Genomic DNA, 22018 nt, shown 5'->3' with positions numbered 1-22018 from the left:
CCAGACCCACAGCAATATGGCTGAATTGTAACTGCTCCCTGGGATGGACAATAAGTGCTGGTCTGGCCAGTGATGCCCTCATCTCACTAAGAATCAAAAAAAACCTTGAAAAGTTTCCTGGGTCCCTGGTTTGCACTGCTGCTTGAGTGCCTGGGACCCGGTTCAGTTCCACCCTCAGGCAGAATTTGCACATTGTCTTCATGTCAGCATGAGTTTCCTGCAGGTGCTCCGGTTTCCTCCCACAGTCCAAAGGTCATGTGGGTTGATAATAAATTGCCCACAGTGTCTGCAGATTTGCAGGTTTCGGTGAATCAGCCATGGGGAATGCACAGTTGCACGGATAGGGTAGGTGGGCGGAGTCTGGGTGGGATGCTCTGGAGGGTTGATGTGGACTCAATGGACCACACTGTAGGGATTCTGTGGTACAGTTACAGTTGGGAAATCTAGATAAGGTGGTGAGAGGATGCTGTCGTGGTACTATGGCATAGTGTGTGTTGCTCGCGGGTATCAACAAGAATTGGCTTAATAGTGATTTAAACTATGGTGAAATGGGTATTGTCAAGCAGCATTGCAAACCACTAGGCCAAAGAACAGGATTGGTATGAGTTACTGACCAGCAGCATTCACTCTCTTCAATTTCTCATAAATAATGTCTTTTTAGTCAGTTGTGCAATTGGAATATATGAAGCATGTTTGAAGTGCAGTTACTTTGCTGGTATAAGAAACACCAATGTATCATCCCCGAAGTGAGCAGGTTCCCACAAGCTGCAATTTTAATCTGATGTAACAATATCAGCAAGGACACCAAAGAGAACATGCCCACTTGGCTGAGAAGGGTGCAGCCATGAGATTGTCCACCCAAAAGTGCAGGTGAGGCCTCTGCTGAATTAGACCTTTAGCAGTACAGCATTCCCTCAGTACTCCATTGAAGTGTCCACTTGATATTGAGCTTAAAACTCTGGAGCGAAACTTCCCAAGCAGTTTAACACTGATCCCCATTTCACATTTGAGATTTGGTGTAGCTCCTCAGTGAGAATGAAGAGTGTGGATTGGGGCTTTGAGCTGCGAGGGCAGAGGCTTACTATAGAGATGGGGCACAGCTTTTATAACTTGTTTGGAAATCCAAGGCAGTCTTTCCCCTCTTTGCATTCAGGGCCCGAACATTTCAGTTGGCGACCACACGGGGGGTTGTGACCCTGATGTTTGGAGGCCCTGCTCAATGAGACTTGGAGCCATAACCTGTCACTGAAGTGCAAATTTTTGGATTTTTATATTCCAAAAATTTGGAAATGGAAACTTTTATTTCACTCTGCATCTTTTGTCTTAAAATGATGCAGAACAGAAACCTGCCATACCGAGCATCTAGTGAATCTGAATGTTTTCGTAAGCCTGTCTAGTTAGATATTTTGATAATGCTGGAAATCTGATGCAAATGAGATTAATGCATGATCAGCAGGTTAAGTTGCATCGCAAACTCTCCCTTGAACTCTTCCATTGTGGCTTTACTGTTGTCATACTACAAAGTGTACAACTCTGTTAAATATAGGCACACATGAATGATGGGGTGCACGTCAGCATGTCATTGAGGCTGAGTTTTTCATTTTACTGATGAGGACATTTGCTGTATTCATATTGTGTAAAACATCTTAATCATCATTTCTTCAAACCTGGCAGAGATCTTAAATTAAATTTAATCTGTGATCTTGATAAGATAGATGTGGAGTAGACTAGATCCAAGAACTTTCCAATAGATATGAAATGCTCAACAATAAATCATATGGGAAATTGAGAAGGAACTTGTTTTTACCTGGAGAGTGGTTAGTATATGGAACTTATTACAATAAAGAGCAGTTGAAGTGAAAAGCAGATATATGGACAAACAGAAACCATGCTGACGGGCTGTCAAGAACAATGGTAGGAGGAAACATGGACTTGACTGTTACTTCTACATTTTAAAGAATAGTACAGTTCTCATACAAAACAAAATCTTCACAATACATTGTATTATCTTAAATTTTGATTTAGTTTAAATGCACTAACAAGAGCAAACCTATGCTCCCCATCCGGACCTGGGAAACTCAAAGTACTGTGAGCCACGAATTGAAATGGCAGCTTTATTTGGGTGGTATGTTTGAATTGACCAAGTATGATAGGGTCGACATAATGTGATAGGAGAGAAAAAGGAGGGTGCCAACCACCTCAATTTGAATATTTAGCGTTGGAGGTTTTAACAGTCTGAGGATTTTTTAAAATGTCCAGGGTATATATTTTAACAAGTTCCTGTACCATTACAGCATACTTGCATGTACACTGAGCTGTACAGATTCCTGTTGGTTGTAATAGGTTAGGCGATCTAGAATGATTTTGTCATGGTCCTTGAATTGGAGAATCCAGAGAGAGTATTTTCCTATTTGGGAGAAAGGAAAGGCTGGTAGGTGTAGGGAATGCTGGATATCTAAAGAACTTGAGGGTTTGGTTAAGAAAAAGACGGAAACGTATGTCAGGTATAGACCAGATAGATTGAGTGAATCCTTAGAGTATAAAGGCAATAGGAGCATACTGAAGAGGGAAATCAGGAGGGCAAAAAGGTGACATGAGGTAGCTTTGGCAAATAGGGGCAAGGAGAATCCAATGGGTGTTTACAGATCCATTAAGGACAAAGGGGTAACTAGGGAGAGAATAGGGCCCCTCAAAGATCAGCAAGGCAGCCTTTGTATGGAGCTGCAGAAAGTGGGGGAGATACTAAACTAGTATTTTGCATCAGTATTTACTTTGGAAAAGGATATGGAAGATATAGAATGTATGGGAATAGATGGTGACATCTTGAAAACTGAAACGTGTTGCTGGAAAAGCGCAGCAGGTCAGGCAGCATCCAAGGAGCAAGAGAATCGACGTTTCGGGCATAAGCCCTTCTTCAGAAATGAGGAAGGTGTGCCAAGCAGGCTAACTCCCCCTCCCACTCCGCCAAGGACATGCAAGTCCTTGGCCGCCTCCATTGCCAGACCATGGCAACACGATGCCTAGAGGAAGAGCGCCTCATCTTCCACCTAGGAACCCTCCAACCACGAGGGATGAATGCAGATTTCTCCAGCTTCCTCATTTCCCCTCCCCCACCATATCTCAGTCCCAACCCTTGGACTCAGCACCGTCTTCTTGACCTGCAATCTTCTTCCTGACCTCTCCGCCCCCACCCCCTCTCCGGCCTATCACCCTCACCTTAACCTCCTTCCACCTATCGCATTCCCAACGCCCCTTCCCCAAGTCCCTCCTGCTACCTTTTTATCTTAGCCTGCTTGGCACGTCCTCCTCATTCCTGAAGAAGGGCTCATGCCCGAAACGTCGATTCTCCTGCTCCTTGGATCTGCCTGACCTGCTGTGCTTTTCCAGCAACACATTTTTCAGCTGTGATCTCCAGCATCTGCAGTCCTCACTTCCTCCATCTTGAAAACTGTCCATATTACAGAGGAGGAAGTGCTGGATGTCTTGAAATGCATAAAGGTGGGTAAATCCCCAGGACCTGAACAGGTGTACCCTAGAAGTCTGTGGGAAGCTAGGGAAGTGATTGCTGGGCCTCTTGCTGCGATATTTGTATCATCAATAGTCACAAGTGAGGTGCCAGATGACTGGAAGTGGTGTCACTATTTAAGAAGGGTTGTAAAGACAAGCCAGGTAACTATAGACCCGTGAGCCTGATGTCGTTGGTGGGCAAGTTGTTGGAGGGAATCCCTGAGTGACAGGGTGTACATGTATTTGGAAAGGCAGGGACTGATTAGGGATAGTCAACATGGCTTTGCATGGGAAATCATGTCTCTCAAACTTGATTGTTACTTCTTCAAAACATTCATAGGATCAAGGAAGGCATAGCAGTGGATGTGATCTATATGGACTTCAGTAAGGGGTTCGACAAAGCTCCTCACGAGAGATTGATTAGCACGGTTAGATCTCATGGAATAAGGGATTACGAGCCATTTGGATACAGAACTTGCTCAAAGGTACAAAACAGAGGGTGGTGATGGAGGGTTGTTTTTCAGACTGGAGGCCTGTGACCCAGTGGAGTGCTACAAGGATTGTTGCTGGGTCCTCTACATTTTGTCATTTACATAAATGATGTGGATGCGAGCATAAAAGGTATGGAAAGTAAATTTGCAGATGACCCCAAAATTGGAGGTGTGGTGGACAGCGAAGAAGGTTACCTCAGATTACAACAGGATCTTCATCAGATGGGCTAATGGGCTGAGAAGTGGCAGATGGAGTTTAATTCAGATAAATGTGAGGTGCTGCATTTTGGGAAAGCAAATCTTAGCAGGGCTTATACACTTACTGGTAAGGTCCAAGGGAGTGTTGCTGAACAAAGAGACCTTGGAGTGCAGGTTCATAGCTCCTTGAAAATGGAGTCGCAGGTAGATAAGCTAGTGAAGATGGCGTTTGGTATGCTTTCCTTTATTGGTCAGAGTATTGAGTACAGGAGTTGGGAGGTCATGTTGTGGCTGTACAGGACATTGGTTAGGCCACTGTTGGAATATTGCATGCAATTCTGGTCTCCTTCCTATTGGAAAGATGTTGTGAAACTTGAAAGGGTTCAGAAAAGATTTCCAAAGATGTTGCCAGGGTTGGAGGATTTGAGCTACAGGGAGAGGGTGAACAGGCTGGGGCTGTTTTCTCTGGAGCATCAGAGGCTGAGGGGTGACCTTACAGAGGTTTACAAAATTGAGGGGCATGGATAAGGTAAATAGCCAAAGTCTTTTCCCTGGGGTCGGGGATTCCAGAACTCGAGGGCATAGGTTTAGGGTGAGATGGGAAAAGATATAAGAGACCGAAGGGGCAACTTTTTCATGCAAAGGGTGGTACGTGTATGGAATGATATGCCAGAGGAAATGGTGGAGGCTGGTCCAATTGCAACATTTAAAAAGCATTTGGATGAGTACATGATTAGGAATATGGAGGGATATGGGACGGTACTGGCGGGTGGGAATAGATTGGGTCGGGATATCTGGTCGGCATGGACGGGTTGGACCGAATGGCCTGTTTCCATGCTGTACATCTCTATGACTCTATGGAAGAAGAAAATCAAGGATTTTAGAAATGTGGTAGATTTGTGAGTTTCGACCCTCTGTGAGTAAACGTAAAGAATTGTGTTTGGCTCCTGTAAATTTGTTGCAGGTTGTCTCTGTTTCAGACTCGGGGGCAGGCATTAGGCTGACTACAACAGTTGATCTGGCTTGACAATTTGATTTCTACACGGTTATGTGAGAGATGACTATCAGAATACCTACTATTTCATAAACCCATACTTGCGTAAAGCTATATGGTAAGTTCAGTGTTGTTATGCATGTCGCTACAGATCGTAGTTATGATATGCTGCTGTCTGTATCTTCAGTGCTTTATTTGCTGGTGACCTTGATTTTTGTATCCAGGCTGCAGTTATGTTTTGACCATTGACCTGGAGCAAGTTTTACATTAGATTACCTACAGTGTGGAAACAGGCCCAACAGGTCCGCACCGACCCTCCTACATTTACCCCTGCACCAAACACTGCAGGCAATTTAGCATGGCCGATTCACCTAACCTGCACATCATTGGACTGTGGGAGGAAACTGGAGCACCCGGAGGAAACCCCCACAGACATGGGGAGAATGTGCTAACCCCACACAGATTATCGCCCAAATCTGGAATTGAGCCTGAGTCCCTGGCGCTGTGAGGCAGCAATGTGAACCACTGAGCCACTGTGCTGCCCAATTTTGGTGTCGTTCGCAAACTTACTAACCATACCTTTTTATGTTTGCATCCAAATCATTTATGTCAACGACAAAAAGTAGAGGACCCAGCACCGAACCTTGTGGCACTCCACTGATCACAGGCCTCCAGTCTGAAAAACCACCTCCACCGCCACCCTCTATAGAACATAGAACAGTACAGCACAGAACAGGCCCTTCAGCCCATGATGTTGTGCCGAACATTTGTCCTAGCTTAAGCACCTATCCATGTACCTATCCAATTGCCACTTAAAGGTCACCAATGATTCTGACTCTGCCACTCCCACAGGCAGCGCATTCCATGCCCCCACCACTGTCTGGGTAAAGAACCAACCCCTGCCATCCCCCCCCCCCCCCCCCCCCCCCAATACCTCCCACCTTAAAATTATGTCCCTTTGTAACACTCTGTTGTACCCGGGGAAAAAGTTTCTGACTGTCTACTCTATCTATTCCCCTGATCATCTTATAAACCTCTATCAAGTCACCCCTCATCCTTCGCCATTCTAATGAGAAAAGGCCTAGCACTCTCAGCCTATCCTTGTACGACCTATTCTCCATTCCAGGCAACATCCTAGTAAATCTCCTCTACACTCTGTACAAAGCTTCCACATTTTTCCTAAAGTGAGGCGACCTGAACTGCACAAAGTACTCCAAATGTGGCCTTACCAAGGTCCTGGACAGCGGCAACATCACCTCACGACTCTTGAATTCAATCCCTCTGCTAATGAACGCTAATACACCATCAGCCTTCTTACAAGCTCTATCCACCTGAGTGGCAACTTTCAAAGAGCTATGAAGATAGACCCCAAGATCCCTCTGCTCCGCCTCCTTACTAAGAACCTTACTGTGAACCCTGTATTCCACATTCTTATTTGTCCTTCCAAAATGGACAACCTCACACTTGACACGGTTGAATTCCATCTGCCACTCCTCAGCCCAGCTCTGCATCATATCTAAATCCCTTTGCAGCCGACAACAGCCCTCCTCACTGTCCACAACTCCACCAATCTTCGTATCATCTACAAATTTACTGACCCACCCTTCGATTCCCTTTTCCAAGTCATTAATAAACATTACAAACAGCAGAGGACCCAGAACTGATCCCTGCGGAACTCCACTTGTAACTGGGCTCCATGCTGAATATTTACCATCTATCACCACTCTCTGACTTCGACCGGTTAGCCAGTTCTCTATCCAACTGGCCAAATTTCCCACTGTCCCATGCTTCCTGCCTTTCCGTATAAGCCTACCATGGGGAACCTTATCAAATGCCTTACTAAAATCCGTGTACCCTGCATCCACTGCTCTATCCTCATCCACATGCTTGGTCACCTCCTCAAAGAATTCAATAAGACTTGTAAGGCAAGACCTACCCCTCACAAATCCGTGCTGGCTGTCCCTAATCAAGCAGTGTCTTTCCAGATACTCATAAATCCTATCCCTCAGTACCCTTTCCATTACTTTGCCTACCACCGAAGTAAGACTAACCGGCCTGTAATTCCCGGGGTTATCCCTATTCCCTTTTTTGAACAGGGGCACAACATTCGCCACTCTCCAGTCCCCTGATACCACCCCCGTTGACAGTGAAGATGAAAAGATCATTGCCAAAGGCTCTGCAATTTCCTCTCTTGCTTCCCATAATCCTAGGATATATCCCGTCAGGCCTGGGGGACTTGGTAAAAACAATGACTGCAGATGCTGGAAACCAGATTTTGGATCAGTGGTGCTGGAAGAGCACAGCAGTTCAGGCAGCATCCAACGAGCAGCGAAATCGACGTTTCGGGCAAGAGCCCTTCATCAGGAATAAAGGCAGTGAGCTGGAAGCATGGAGAGATGAGCTAGAGGAGGGTGGCGGTGGGGGGAGAGTAGCATAGAGTACAATGGGTGAGTGGGGGAGGAGATGAAGGTGATAGTTCAGGGAGGAGAGGATGGAGTGGACAGGTGGAAAAAAAGATAAGCGGTTGGACAAGTCCGGACAAGTCATGGGGAGAGTGCTGAACTGGAAGTTTGAAACTAGGATGAGGTGGGGGAAGGGGAAATGAGGAAGCTGTTGAAGTGTTCTGAGGCAGAAGATGAGGCATTCTTCCTCCAGGTGTCTGGTGGTGAGGGAGCGGCAGTGAAGGAGGCCCAGGATCTCCATGTCCTCGACAGAGTGGAAGGGGGAGTTGAAATGTTGGGCCACGGGCGGTGTGGTTGATTGGTGCGGGTATCTTGGAGATGTTCCCTAAAGTGCTCTGCTAGAAGGCACCCAGTCTCCCCAATGCAGAGGAGACCGCATCAGGAGCAACGGATACAATAAATGATATTAGTGGATGTGCAGGTAAAACTTTGATGGATGTGGAAGGCTCCTTTAGGGCCCTGGATAGAGGTGAGGGAGGAGGTATGAGCACAGGTTTTACAGTTCCTGTGGTGGCAGGGGAAAGTGCCAGGATGGGAGGGTGCGTCGTAGGGGGGCGTGGACCTGACAAGGTAGTCACGGAGGGAACGGTCTTTGCGGAAGTTGGGAAGGGGTGGGGAGGGAAATATATCCCTGGTGGTGGGGTCTTTTTGGAGGTGGCAGAAATGTCGGAGGATGATTTGGTTTATGCGAAGGTTGGTAGGGTGGAAGGTGAGCACCAGGGGCGTTCTGTCCTTGTTACGGTTGGAGGGGTGTGGTCTGAGGGCAGAGGTGCGGGATGTAGACGAGATGCGTTGGAGGGCATCTTTAACCACGTGGGAAGGGAAATTGCGGTCTCTAAAGAAAGAGGCCATCTGGTGTGTTCTATGGTGGAACTGGTCCTCCTGGGAGCAGATACGGCGGAGGCGGAGGAATTGGGAATACAGGATGGCATTTTTGCAGGAGATAGGGTGGGAAGAGGTATAATCCAGGTAGCTGTGGGAGTCGGTGGGTTTGTAAAAAAATGTCCGTGTCAAGTCGGTCATCATTAATGGAGATGGAGAGGTCCAGGAAGGGGAGGGAGGTGTCAGAGATGGTCCAGGTAAATTTAAGTGCGGATGGAATGTTTTGGTTAATTTGATGAATTGCTCAACCTCCTCGCGGGAGCACGAGGTGGCGCCAATGCAGTCATCAATGTAGTGGAGAAAGAGGTGGGGAGTGGTGCCGGTGTAATTACGGAAGATCAACTGTTCTATGTAGCCAACAAAGAGACAGGCATAGCTGGGGCCCATACATGTGCCCATGGCTACGCCTTTGGTCTGGAGGAAGTGGGAGGATTCAAAGGAGAAATTGTTAAGGGTGAGGACCAGTTCGGCCAAAAGAATGAGAGTGTCGCTGGAAGGATACTGTTGGGGACGTCTGGAGAGGAAAAAACGGAGGGCTTGGAGCCCCTGGTCATGGCGGATGGAGGTGTAGAGGGATTGGATATCCATTGTGAAGATGAGGCGTTGTGGGCTGGGGAAACGGCAGTCTTGGAGGAGGTGGAGGGCGTGGGTGGTGTCTCGAACGTATGTGGGGAGTTCCTGGACTAGGGGGATAGGACAGTGTCGAGGTAGGTAGAGATGAATTCAGTGGGGCAGGAGTATGCTGAGACAATGGGTTGGCCAGGGTGGTCAGGCTTGTGGATCTTGGGAAGGAGATAGAACGGGCAGTGCAGGGTTCCCGGACTATGAGGTTGGAAGCTGTGGGTGGGAAATCTCCTGAGGTGATGTGGTTCTGTATGGTCTGGGAGATGATGGTTTGCTGATGGGGGGGGTGGTGGGGTCATGGTCTAGGAGGCAGTAGGAAGAGGTGTCCTTGAGTTGGCGTTTAGCTTCAGCGGTGTAGAGGTCAGTCTGCCAGACTACCACTGCACCCCCTTTATCCGCTGGCTTAATGGTGAGGTTGGGATTGGAGGGCTGCACGTTGTGAGGGTAAGAGCTTAGAGTGGGGAAGGAGGGTAGACAGCTTGAGGCGGTTAATGACCCGGCGGCAGTTGGAAATGAGGTCGCGGTCAGGTTATAGGCCAGCGCGGGGTGTCCAGGTGGATGCAGTGTGTTGGAGGTGGGCGAAGGGGTCCTCGGAAGGTGGGCGGGAATCCTGATTGTGAAAGTAAGCTCGGAGGCGGGGGCGATGGAAGAATTGTTCGACATCACGGCATGTGTTAAATTCATTGATGCGTGGACGGAGGGGGATGAAGGTGAGTCCTTTGCTGGGGACTGATCGTTCATCCTCAGTGAGGGGGAGGTCTAGGGGGATGGTGAAAACCCGGAAAGGCTGGGAGCTGGGATCTGGTGTGGGTGTGGAGCTGGGAGTGGGGGCAGAGCCGGTAACTGGAGTGGGTGTGATGGTGGGGGGAATGGGGGTGGAGTCATGAGCAGGGCTAATGTGCCCCTCAAGGTTCTGGGGGGTGGGGATAGTGACAGTGGGGTCTGTGGGGTGGGGGGGTGTCAGCAGACTGCAGGTGAGTGGCGCTGGTGGGGGCAGAAGTGGTGGCAGACACGGCAGTAGGGGTGGTGGAAGTCACTGAGCGTGTGGCATCAGTGATGATGTGAGGGCCGGAAGTGGCTTTGGGAGTGGCCATGATGGGGGTGGAAGTGACATCATCAATCAGTGTGGGGGTGGAAGCTGCATCAGCCCCATGGCTGATGGCGCTTCCGGGGCTGGGGGAATCTTCTGGAATGTTTGAGGAGCGCTGGTTATGGAGGTGGATGGATAAAAGTTTGTTGTACTTAGTTTTTGATGTTTGAGATGGTGTTGAAGTACTGTTTGTTGAGAGTATGAATTTCCTAAGGATGTAGTACAGAGTGGGTCCTTAGCAATTTTGAGAGAGTGTGGCCCTCAGCTGAGGCAAGGCTGACTGTAGAGAGGTTAGGTGCCGGTGCATTGCTGCAAGCGTGGAGCGGAGGATCCTGAAAAAGAACTGTTGCTGGTGTTTTTGAATCTGTAGCCTGTACTGTTTGTCCTGTTCTCGTCTGAACTCTGCTGGTTTAAAGGTGGTTCGGAGTCCGTGTGGGATGAGTTGGTTACGGAGGCAGGCACTGAGGAAGCAAATGTGGCTGTGGTGGCGAGTTTGTTTCACGACATGGTTGAAGAGCTTCAGGGCAGAGGAAATGACCTGGGAGTTGCAGTGGGAGAGAGACTCCCTGAGATTCTTGTAGAGAGAGGAGGAAAACTTCTTCAAGGCAGGCATCCTTGCAAGAGGATTTGCAGTCGGGTTAAAATCAACTGGGTAAAAACAATGACTGCAGATGCTGGAAACCAGATTCTGGATCAGTGGTGCTGGAAGAGCACAGCAGTTCAGGCAGCATCCAACGAGCAGCGAAATCGACGTATCGGGCAAAAGCCCTTCATCAGGAATAAAGGCAGTGAGCTGGAAGCATGGAGAGATAAGCTAGAGGAGGGTGGGGGTGGGGAGAGAGTAGCATAGAGTACAATAGGTGAGTGGGGGAGGAGATGAAGGCCTGGGGGACTTGTCTATCGTCAAGTTTTTCAAAATGCCCAACACATCTTCCTTCCTAACAAGTACCTCCTCTAGCTTACCAGTCCGTTTCATACTCTCCTCTTCAACAATACGGTCCCTCTCATTTGTAAATACTGAAGAAAAGTACTCATTCAAGACCCCTCCTATCTCTTCCGACTCAATACACAGTCTCCCACTACTGTCCTTGATCGGACCTACCCTTGTTCTCGTCATTCTCATGTTTCTCACGCAGGCATAAAAGGCCTTGGGGTTATCCTTGATCCTACCCGCCAAAGATTTTTCATGCCCTCTCTGAGCTCTCCTCATCCCTTTCTTCAGCTCCCTCCTGGCTATCCTGTATCCCTCTATCTTCTACCTTTTGAGCCAGTTCTGTATCCAAATGGCTAGTTCTCCCTGTATTCCATGAGATCTAACCTTGCTAATCAATCTCTCATGGGGAGTCTTGTCGAACGCCTTACTGAAGTTCATATAGATTGCATCTACCGTTCTGCCCTCATCGATCCTCTTTGTTACTACTTCAAAAAACTCAATCAAGTTTGTGAGACATGATTTCCCATGGACAAAGCCATGTTGACTACCCCTAATCGGTCCTTGTCTTTCCAAGTACATGGACATCCTGTCCCTCAGGATTCCTTCCAACAACTTGCCCACCACCGAGGTCAGGCTCACTGGTCTATAGTTCCCTGGCTTGTCCTTACCACCCTTCTTAAATAGTGGAGAGGTTAGCAACAGGTTGGAATTTGAGCATGTTTGAGTTTTGGAGGCAATTTTAAACTGAGAGCTTGCAAATGCTGGGTAGAATGAGAATTTTGGTAGAGTAGAGTGTAATCTTTTTTCAGTCAAGATGAAACTTGGCATTACTACTTTCTGATGCTACTTGCAGTTAGGGCATCTGGAATCTCGCATTGCACCAGATTTTGGAAAATGTCACCAGGTTTCCAGGAATTGCAGAGTTCTTTACTGAGCAGATAGCATTAACTTAATTAGATGTTTGTGGTTCTCCCATCTGCCTCTTCAAGTAAACAAAGATCAGGATGTGTTCTGACAGGATCTGGAATGTGTGGTTGTTCAATCCAGCCAGGGGTTGCCAGAGTTGCTCTGCTTCAGGCTAGAATTCCCTTCTTTCCACTTGCAAAGTCATGCCTGAAATTCTAAAGCTAAGACCACCTTGATCCCTGTGTAAAATTTCAGATTATGTCCTATATTTACTATGAATTGGCCTCAAATTCTAAGCTGTAGTAGTGTGCAACTTGATGACTGATTTTCAGTGAAGAACAGATGATGGTTTGGTTTAAATCTGTTTCAATGATGAATGGGACTGATGTGAATGTAAGTGAATACTTCTGCAGTTTGACTATGCTCATAAATATTTAACCTTCGTGTATAAGTGTTTTTTTTAACCTGATTGTTTGCTTTTTACCTATGTAAATATACAGTTAATGTCCACTTAGATCAGTTCACTAGCTCCACTTGTCTGCACTAAACTTTGGATTTGCACTCTACAATTTGGGTTGAGGACTAGCATAAGAACAGTGTTGGAACCCTTGTCTTAGTACTAGAGTACACAATCACTACTTGTAGAGACTATAAACTGCTTTGGGGACCTCCAAATTTTTATCAGATGAATAATTTGTACAAAATTGCGTTCAAAAGCAGGTTATTGTGATATTTAAATAGCTATTCAGCATCGTCAGAGTAGTTTGTGGTTGATTCAAATATTTGGATTGCAGTTGAGAACTGCAGTGTGTTTCCAACATTGATTTAGGTTGTAAGCCTTAATTTTAGTTAATTTATCCTTTAAGCATGCCAGTTCAAACTTCGAGTATAATGTTTGTATTATTTGGGCAATTGTATTTTGCAATGTATAAGGAGATAATTAAGTGATTTTTCTTTTTTCATTTCATGTAAGTGAAATGATGAGCTTAACATTTAAATAAATATTTTGTGTTACACCAACAGCCTTTGAAAAAGGCACTAAGGATGATGGGAGCTCCTAACCTGATTGCTGAAGGTGTGGATTATGGTCTTAGCTACAGCGTCATTTCTTACCTCAAAAAACTTAGTCAACAGGTAAGAGGAGAATCTCTGGCTATATTTGTGAAGTCTTTCTGGATGAATGCAGCTCCAATAACAATTGAGAAGCTCAATGCCATCAATCACAATAGCCTGCTTGATTGGCACTATTTTTGCTAACATTCACTCCCCCCATCACCAATGCCAGTGGCAACAATGTGCACCAAGGCACCCCAAACAGCACCTTCTTAACTCATAACTACTTGGATCGAGAAGGGCGTGGGAACACCACCTCCAAGTTCTCTTCTGTGGCCCCCCCCCCCCCCCCAGCCACTCATCATTCTGATTTGGAAATAAATCACCGTTTCTGAATTATAACTGGGTCAAAATCCTAGCATACTGTCCCTAACAGTATTGAAGATCTACCTCCACCAAATGGACTGCAGCAGTTCAAAACAGCTCACCAGACCTTCTCGAGACACTGGGACAGGCAGCATATATTGGCCCATCCAATGATGCCATTATCCCATGAATGAATAAAAATAACCTTGCCTGATCTCATTCTCATCCAGTCAGTCGTAACACCTGTTTCTTGTCTATGTACTGCTCGTAACCTCTCCAAAAACACAGCATATCTTCTCACATGAGGCTATACCCTCTCGCCACTGTGCTTCATTCTGAACCAGACTACTGTTTGTAACCTTAGTGTCCTATTTTACCCTGCAATCTCCTTTCAACCATGTATTCATGCTTTAACTCTAACCATTTTTACGATTGTAACATTGCACAACTCTGCCATTGCCTCACCTCCTGCTGCTGAACTCCCACTTCTGTCCTGAAATTTGCATTGTGCAGGCACTGCCCATGTATCAGCACCAAGTCCTGTTTACCTATCATTTTTGCTTGCTTTGTCTTTGTCTCTGAGTAAAGTATTGCTTTGTTTTTGCAATCTCATTGTTGCTTTCCGATTTGCTTTGCAGTTCTGTCTCCGTAATCCTCAGCCCTCGAGCCCTCTGATCTTTGCTTTTTCTAGTTGTTCCAGTACAAGCAGCTGTGTCTTTAACTTCCAAACCCAGATCTCTGATATTCACTTCCCTAAACATTTCTGCCACTCTAACTCATTCCTCTGCACTCTGAATTGTTACCCAAGCATCTTGTCTAATTTCTGTGCTACTCCAGAATTAGATTTTATTTGATCATTTTCCTGTGAAGCATCTTGGAAGTTTTATTATATAGAGGATTCAAGCTATTTGTTCAATTCAAACGCTTATTTTCAAGAGAAGAGACAACTAATCCAGTTGGTTTTCTGATGGATCTAATCTGAGATTTGTGGTATTACCCTTGGGAACATTTTTTGTGCTCTCTCCAGTGCCTCCATCTTCTTTCATTGGCTTTGTGGCTTCGTGTTGCAAATTGCTCTCGAGACTGCTAGTGCCAAGTACACCTTAAAAACTGGCACTGCTGCATACCAAATGGAGGTGGTTACATACTTGTAGTTGATTCCAGAAACTTGCCAGGTTTAAGATTTTCAGCCCGATTTGTTGTTTTAAATAAATGCTATAACTGAGTTTGAGTAGCGCAGTGATTTTGTTTTTGGCCTATCCTAGGTTGGTGGAAAACAGTAAATTAGATTAGATTACTTAGTGTGGAAACAGGCCCTTCGGCCCAACAAGTACACACCGATCCTCCGAAGAGCAACCCACCACCCAGACCCATTCCCCTACATTTAGCCCTTCATCTCTCACTATGGGCAATTTAGCATGGCCAATTCACCTAACCTGCACATTTTTGGACTGTGGGAGGAATCCGCAGCACCTGGAGTAAACCCACACAGACAATGGGAGAATGTGCAAACTACACACACGCACACGCACACGCACACGCCTGAGTTGGGAATTGAACCCGAGTCTCTGGCGCTCTGAGGCACAGTGCTAACCACTCTGCCACCGTGCTGCCCAATTCAAATATATCAGTTATATCAAGTACATCAATTCAAATTATTTCTTCTGGTTTTCGAAAGGATGCTTCCATCTATTCTTGATGTGCATGTATGAATCTTTCTTTCACAGGTTTTTAATGGAGAAGAAAACTGATCTGCTTGTTTGATCATGATTTAGTGACAGTATAGTTTTCTGAGCCATTTGAAGTCTTTGTAATTTTTCATGATGTTGAAGTCATTTTTCCCTGAGCAGTGTCCTTTCCAATTTTCAGGCTAAGGTTGAATCTGACAGAATCGTAAGTTCAGTGGGTAAGAAACCAGTTCAAGAGTCTTCCATTAAAGTGAAGAACAGAAGCAACAGCCTTTCCTTAGCTCATCGCAAAGACTTGAAGCAAATCATGATGGGGATCACAGGGGAGCTTCCATATAGACTTATGGATTTAAATGTGAAGGAGTTTGCTGGATTCCAGATTGGAATCCTGAACAAGGTGAGATACCTTCCTTGAAAATGTTTTTAATTTGAATCTCGCTTCAAATATATTATTTTTGCAATACAGTTTTTTATTTTCAGTTTTAAAGGCAGCAATTGCAATGGATTTTTTTCATGTAACTGCCAAAGACTGGTGGTGGTTTTATGTTTGAAGAAAAGTGCATCTTTAGTCATTTATTGATGTCAGTTTTTGACCCTGTGGTTCATGCTTCATGATCCTTGTCGAAAGCCAGTTCTGATCATGTGAACTGAGACGTAGGTAATTAAATACTAGAGTTCAGCAAGCTTAAGTCTATTTGTTTATCTTTGGCTGACACTAAGTTTAATTTAGGCATCTTGCAAATTTTCCATATCTGTACTGGGCTCAAATATCATGCATAATTCTCACTACTGTGATCAATAAACTAACCCTATCTTTAAGATTGAAAAGTTGATCTAAGCGCTCATGTACAGCATACAGTATATGAGAATGTAAGTCATGCCATGCCCACAAATCATGGGGCCTAATTTTTAATTTCCACGTCCAAAATTGGGAAATGGTCTATGCAAAGAAAGGCATAATGTATGGTGCCTATTGGTTTACTGAAATGTAAGTAATAATTGCTGAATAAACCAGTTGTCCATCAACCCAATGCCCATTTCTTACTGAGGACGCTCTTTTCAAGCTTGACAAACTTGCTTATAGGTGTTACGTACAGCAATTATTAGTTTAATGTTGTAGTTGCATTTGTGAGAACTTGAAAGAACCAGTGCTTAAGAAATCTGATTTTTTTTTCCATCACAATCGATGTACAGCAGCTTTGACTTGTCGGGTCATGGAGGTAAAGGCAAGTGGGAGGGAATGTAGTGCTACATTACTCCTACTGCAAAATAGCATTACATCTGCAACTGAGCACAAATGCCAGTTGTATTACGAACACCGCTTAAATGAAAGCAACTTAAACAGGGGCAGTTTAAAGCAAGGAAAAATTTTCCCAAATTGTTGTTGCAACCAATGGCCTTTCGGTTTTGCTGAATCAGAGCTGTTTCTTATGTTGTCATTCTTGAGAATTATAGATTATTTTGAAGAATCATTATCAGCTTCAATTAACTTGCTGCTCATCTCACTTTTTTCAGCATTCATTCAGTGCCAATTTCTGAGCCTCCCTCATATTTTGCCTTTTGTGTTTAATAACCCACTCTGACCTATCACCCTCACCTTAACCTCCTTCCACCTGTCGCATTTCCAACGCCTCTTCCTCAAGTCCCTCCTCCCTACCTTTTTATCTTAGCCTGCTTGGCACACTCTCCTCATTCCTGAAGAAGGGCTCATGCTCGAAACGTTGATTCTCCTGCTCCTCGGATGCTGCCTGACCTGCTGTGCTTTTCCAGCAACACATTTTCAGCTCTGATCTCCACCATCTGCAGTCCTCACTTTCTCCTAACCCTAGTGATGGTCAAGTTTGCATTAAAGTTGACAATGATGGGCTGGATAATGTGGAGTGAGCAAAATGATGGATGGGAGAATCAGATTTCTGGCAGCAGGCAAACTGGACTGGGGAGATACTTAAATGGGAAACCCACCACAACCAGCAGGAAGCTAATTTATGTACTAAATTGTCCACTTTGAATTGCAAATCCTTTTGGACTTGTTGGAGACTGAATCATAGGTTAATGGATTGAATGTCAGAAGTGTTTTCTGTCTGTGGAATTTGCTCACCTGACATTGAGAGGCAAAGCCTCATGTTAAATTCAGAACCCAGAAAAGTTGGCCCAAATTTTCAAGGGGCAGTGCTCAGTTGAGATGCGGAGGAGGAGCTACCTTGTAAAGAGACAGCACATCCGATTTTCTAAGGGGAAGGCATTGAGGCTGTCTGTTAGTAAGGGAATCACCTACCCTGTCCTTCACTGATTTCAAATACTGGCGAGGAGGAACTGGCTCGATTGTTACACCACTAGACTCTATTGAACCTGATGCTACTATGAGATGGTCTTGGAATCTTCTCCCATCATTCTGCCATATCTTGAACTGAAATGTCTGAAATTCAGATTGTGGAGAACTTGCTGACAAAGTCTGCAAGACTAAATTGAACACAGGGCTGGATCCCCTTTTAAATCTAGTCCTCACTCCTGTATAGACATTAGGCATGACAGTTCTCCTGCACTCCATCTTGTTGTATTGCCTTAATCAAGTGTTCCCATAATACCTGTCTGAACTGATCTATACCCCTATGTTCAACCTTCGGTTATGAATGCATAGAATACAGTTTAACCAAGGTTGTCAGTTATGCATTAGTTAAAGCTAAGTTAGCCAGTAATATCCTGGTTATATATGCCAATATAATATGCTGCATTTGAATGCAGAATGTCCAAGAGCGATCTTTTTGAATTTGAAGAAAAAGAGCCATTTCATTAACTCCAGCTGTAATTGCATTTGATTCTGAATCCATAGCATGAACTGCCAACATAGAATCTTCAGCCACTTCCTTGCTTGTATTTTTTTTAAACAAAGCTCTTCATAGATGTGCGTATCACTGGCAAAGCTTAGTTTTCTTGCCCATCCCTAATCGTTTTTGAGAAGGGGATAATAAGATGCAACCTTGAACTATTGTAATCCATGTAGTTAGTGTACAGATTTAAGCGTTTTGGTCCAGTAAATTGCTGAATTTGTGGTGAGATATTTCCAAGCCAAAATAGTGTGTGGCTTGAAGTGGGGCTGGCCGCCTTGTCAGTTATACTGTTCCTAGGCATTCAGCCATTTCATGATCTCATGGAGTGAAGCAAATTTAGTGAAGAGTGGCATTTGTAATGCAACCAACTGCTTAGCACTTCTGATTTGAGAAGAACAGACTTGACTGAGATGGCTGATTTATTGTGGGGCTGTCTGTATCTCTCTGTGCCTTGTCAAGGACATGCGTTTTTCCCTAAATGCAGAGGTATCAAATCTCACCGGTATAGAAACATGGGCTGCAGGAGTAGACCATTTATCCTTCTGGCCTGCTCTGCTTTCAGTAACATAGCTCATCTAATTTTGGTTGAACCCTTTTTTCCATATCTGCAGCTCATCTGTGGACTCCCTTGACTACCAACATTAACCAAACTCAGCCTAGAATAAATTCAGAATTTAGTTATTTCAATTTAAGATGCATCTTTGTGAGTGTGATCCAATGGTAAAAATAAAAATGGTTATCTTGTTGGTACCCATTATACACATCTTTCTTTTTCAGGATTTGAAGCCTCAAAGTTACAAGAATGCCTATGATATACCAAGGCGAAATCTTTTGGATCAACTTACACGCATGAGGTTAAACTTGTTGAAAACAACACATGCTGCATTGAAAGGGCAAGATGAAGGTAAGATGAAAATTTATTAGATGTGGCTGAGTGGTTTGTATGCTCATTTGAATGTGTGTCATGGTAATGGACCACTGCACCATTTCTCTGACCGAACACCACCTTTTCAGTTGTAAAAAAAGCTAAGAGGTTTTATATTTAAATGATTCACATGTAGATCATTCTTGTTTTCCTTAGTTACAGCTGGTAACTAACCATTAGTTATTATTGTTCTGTTACTGTTGGCCTGTACTTAGTGAATAAGTATTAAGTTATTGCTGATTGTCAGTGCTTTTGTGTGGTTTCCAATGTACTAGTGCAGGTCATGTAGGGTGCCTTGAATATTAACATACTAGCTAACAAAGTGCCCAGTACATGCTTTGTTTTCTGTAGTTTCATCGGTTTGACTTTAGTGAGCTGGGAGCTTTGGCAAGTTGTTGGGATTAAACTTCAGACCATGTTTTGCCATTGTTGTTATATCAGCCAACAGGACAGCAACAGTTTACATTCACATGGTTCCTTTAATCAAGAAAAATATTTTGATGTGTCTCAGGAAAGTCATCAAATAACAATGATCACTGACCCTAAAAAGTAGATTGAGGAGGTGTAACTCGGTGCTTTGTTCAAAAGTTCAATTTTTCGGGAAAAGTTGAGTGAAGGAAACAGTGGAGAAGCAGAGCATTTCAGGATAAAATTGAAGAGTGCATGGTATAAGCAGCCCAGAAAATGGTGGGTAAGATTGGCTTGCACAAGAGGCTAAAATTGGAGAAAGTTAGTGCTGTGAGGCTTAAGGTGGTTCCAGAGAAGGAAAAGTGTGCACCCATAAAAGGTTTTGAGCTGAAAATTTTCCTTGAAGGCACTAGTAATAGGGATAAGGTCACGAGATGAGTAATCCAGAACCCCATTCTAATACTCTGGGGATGTGATTTCCGCCATGAATCTAACCATCGCAGATGGTGAAATATGAATTCAACAAAAATCCACAATTTGAAATTTCCAGCCTCCTGCACCATGTAGCTGTTGTAATTTGTGAACACTCATCCAGTTCACTCATACACTCTGAGATGGGAATTTGTTGACCTTACCTGGTTTGGCCTATGTGATTCCAAACACACAGCAATGTGGTTAACCCTGAACTGCCTCTGAAATGACCTCTCAAGCCACTCTAACGGCAACTGGGGCTTGGCAAATGTCAGCCTTGTTGGAGACGCGTGTATCCCACGAATGAATGTATTAAAAAAAACATGTTGATGGAAAGCCCTTGGAGGTGAGCAAGCACAGATTGACTGACTGGTGATCGAAACTCGATGTGTGATATATACAGGCAGCAGAGCTTTGGATGGGCTGAAATTTGTAGCCGATTGAAGTTGAGCAGGTGGTCATCAAATGAGAAATTTTCAGCTAGCTTTAAATAAAATGTCAGTTTTTGCTGCTGTTAACTGATGCAAGACTGTTAAGTTGCGAAGAAGATTTCTTGCCCTTTGTGGTTCAGTGTCGTGGGTTGTGTGCATCCACTTGAACATGCTATGCTGATGGGATATTTGGTCAGTGTCTTGGCTGCAATGCACCTGTCCCTCAGGATTGCCCAGAAGAATGAGTCCCGGGTGTGTTCAGTACTTGATTTGAATTCACAGCCTTCGGATACCACAATGCAAACGCATAATTGCAAATCGTAGGAATGCAGCTTGACATCTTTGCAGACTTGTACCCTACTTTGTCCCGAAATCTCTCTCTCATATAAAAATGCACGGTATCCTGATAAAGGCAGAGGAAGCATATTAATGTTATTAAATACTATCTATTTAGTAATAGTATCTATTTCCTGTTTATTAATGTTTGTATGACTTTTTAGTCATGAGGTTAGGTAGAGAAATGAAATGGGTAACTGCAGGCTGCAGACTGGTTTGTTAGGAGTTCAGCTTTTTCGGCCTGTGATCTTTGCGGCGTAGCCTGTAAGATTGTATGTGGCATTGAAGTTTATCCAGTATTTCGCATGTGGAATTTCTTCGTGTCCAAGGCATTTTAAATGTAAGTTGATGATATCTTGGTATAAAAAGGAAAGAGAGTGAAGGGTTGGAATTAATACCTCTTATCTTTGAAGAATTAATGTAGTTTGTTTTTACATTAATGATCCAAACCCCCCCCACAAACTCAGTTAAATTTCATATGCATCCTTTTTTTGTATTAATTTCCTGGACCTTCCTTGATAAGATTATCAGAACCTGATGAAACCATTCTGCAATATTGGAAATGTGAATAGTTCTCAGAGCATGTTTGTTTATTTGTAAGCAATGACTCACTGTCCTGAATGCCTGCAAGTTTTGGAATTTGTCTTTCTCTATAGTTGTCACTCCTTTCAAAGTATGACCAGCGTCTATCAATCATGTACCTTTTTAAATGTATGTGTAATTGATTTTTTGTTTAATGAGTTTATGATATGACATTGAGTACTAGATTAATGAAATGTTGTAAGTGATTAGTACAGTTGCAGGTAGCCCCTGCTATCCGAATGTCGAGCATTCTTGGGAAACCTTTCGCAAGCCAAAATTGGCATATAGCGAAGGTGCATAATTTAAATGGGAAAAACTATTGCCATTTTTCGTAAAAGTGCAAATCCTCTTCGGATTCACGAAGACAGGTACTAGTGTAGCTGTTTTGTGAAAGTGAAATTGCGAACGTTGGCAAAGTATTTGTTTTGGTCATACTGATTCGTAATGCTGCTTTTCTTTGTGGTTCCTTAGGAATTTGTGAAAAGCTTTGTATGTGACAGTGTGTGATGACTTTCTAATCCCTATAGATCAAGTGCACAGTGTCCCAATCGCACAGATGGGGAACTACCAAGAGTTCCTAAAGCATGTGCCTTCTCCTCTACGTGAACTTGACCCTGATCAACCCAGACGATTGCATACATTTGGAAATCCTTTCAAATTGGATAAGAAGGTATGTAACTGTCTCATGGTGTAGCTGGATATTGCAACTAGACTAGAGTCACTTACTTGCACTTGAATTTGTGGATTGCTATGTTCCTGGAAGGTACATTAATACATGCTTATTGTTGTACTGTACTGTAGTCCAAATGTCTTCAGCTGTTTTTACTCCAGTACTATTTTTC

The 22018-nt window shown here is 44.2% G+C and overlaps 1 protein-coding gene across 5 annotated transcripts in view; it reads left to right on the top strand.

Annotated features, from left to right (window-relative positions):
• Positions 1-22018, top strand: part of ints6 (integrator complex subunit 6) — a 115832-nt gene that overhangs the window by 72176 nt on the left and 21638 nt on the right. For 4 of the 5 annotated variants that reach the window (XM_060833396.1, XM_060833395.1, XM_060833397.1 and 1 more), the window contains 4 exons: positions 13112-13222; positions 15377-15592; positions 18801-18927; positions 21704-21846. In XM_060833396.1, coding sequence (XP_060689379.1) covers positions 13112-13222; positions 15377-15592; positions 18801-18927; positions 21704-21846 — 597 coding nt within the window. Of the gene's footprint in view, positions 1-3847; positions 3936-13111; positions 13223-15376; positions 15593-18800; positions 18928-21703; positions 21847-22018 lie in introns of those variants that run through there. The other variant, XM_060833398.1, reaches the window with a different exon arrangement.

The sequence above is a fragment of the Hemiscyllium ocellatum genome, chromosome 12 (genome assembly GCF_020745735.1).
Source record: "Hemiscyllium ocellatum isolate sHemOce1 chromosome 12, sHemOce1.pat.X.cur, whole genome shotgun sequence".
Lineage (NCBI taxonomy): Eukaryota > Metazoa > Chordata > Chondrichthyes > Orectolobiformes > Hemiscylliidae > Hemiscyllium > Hemiscyllium ocellatum.
The sequence above is the reverse complement of the archived record's forward strand: the minus strand, read 5'-3'. Positions and strand labels throughout refer to the sequence as shown.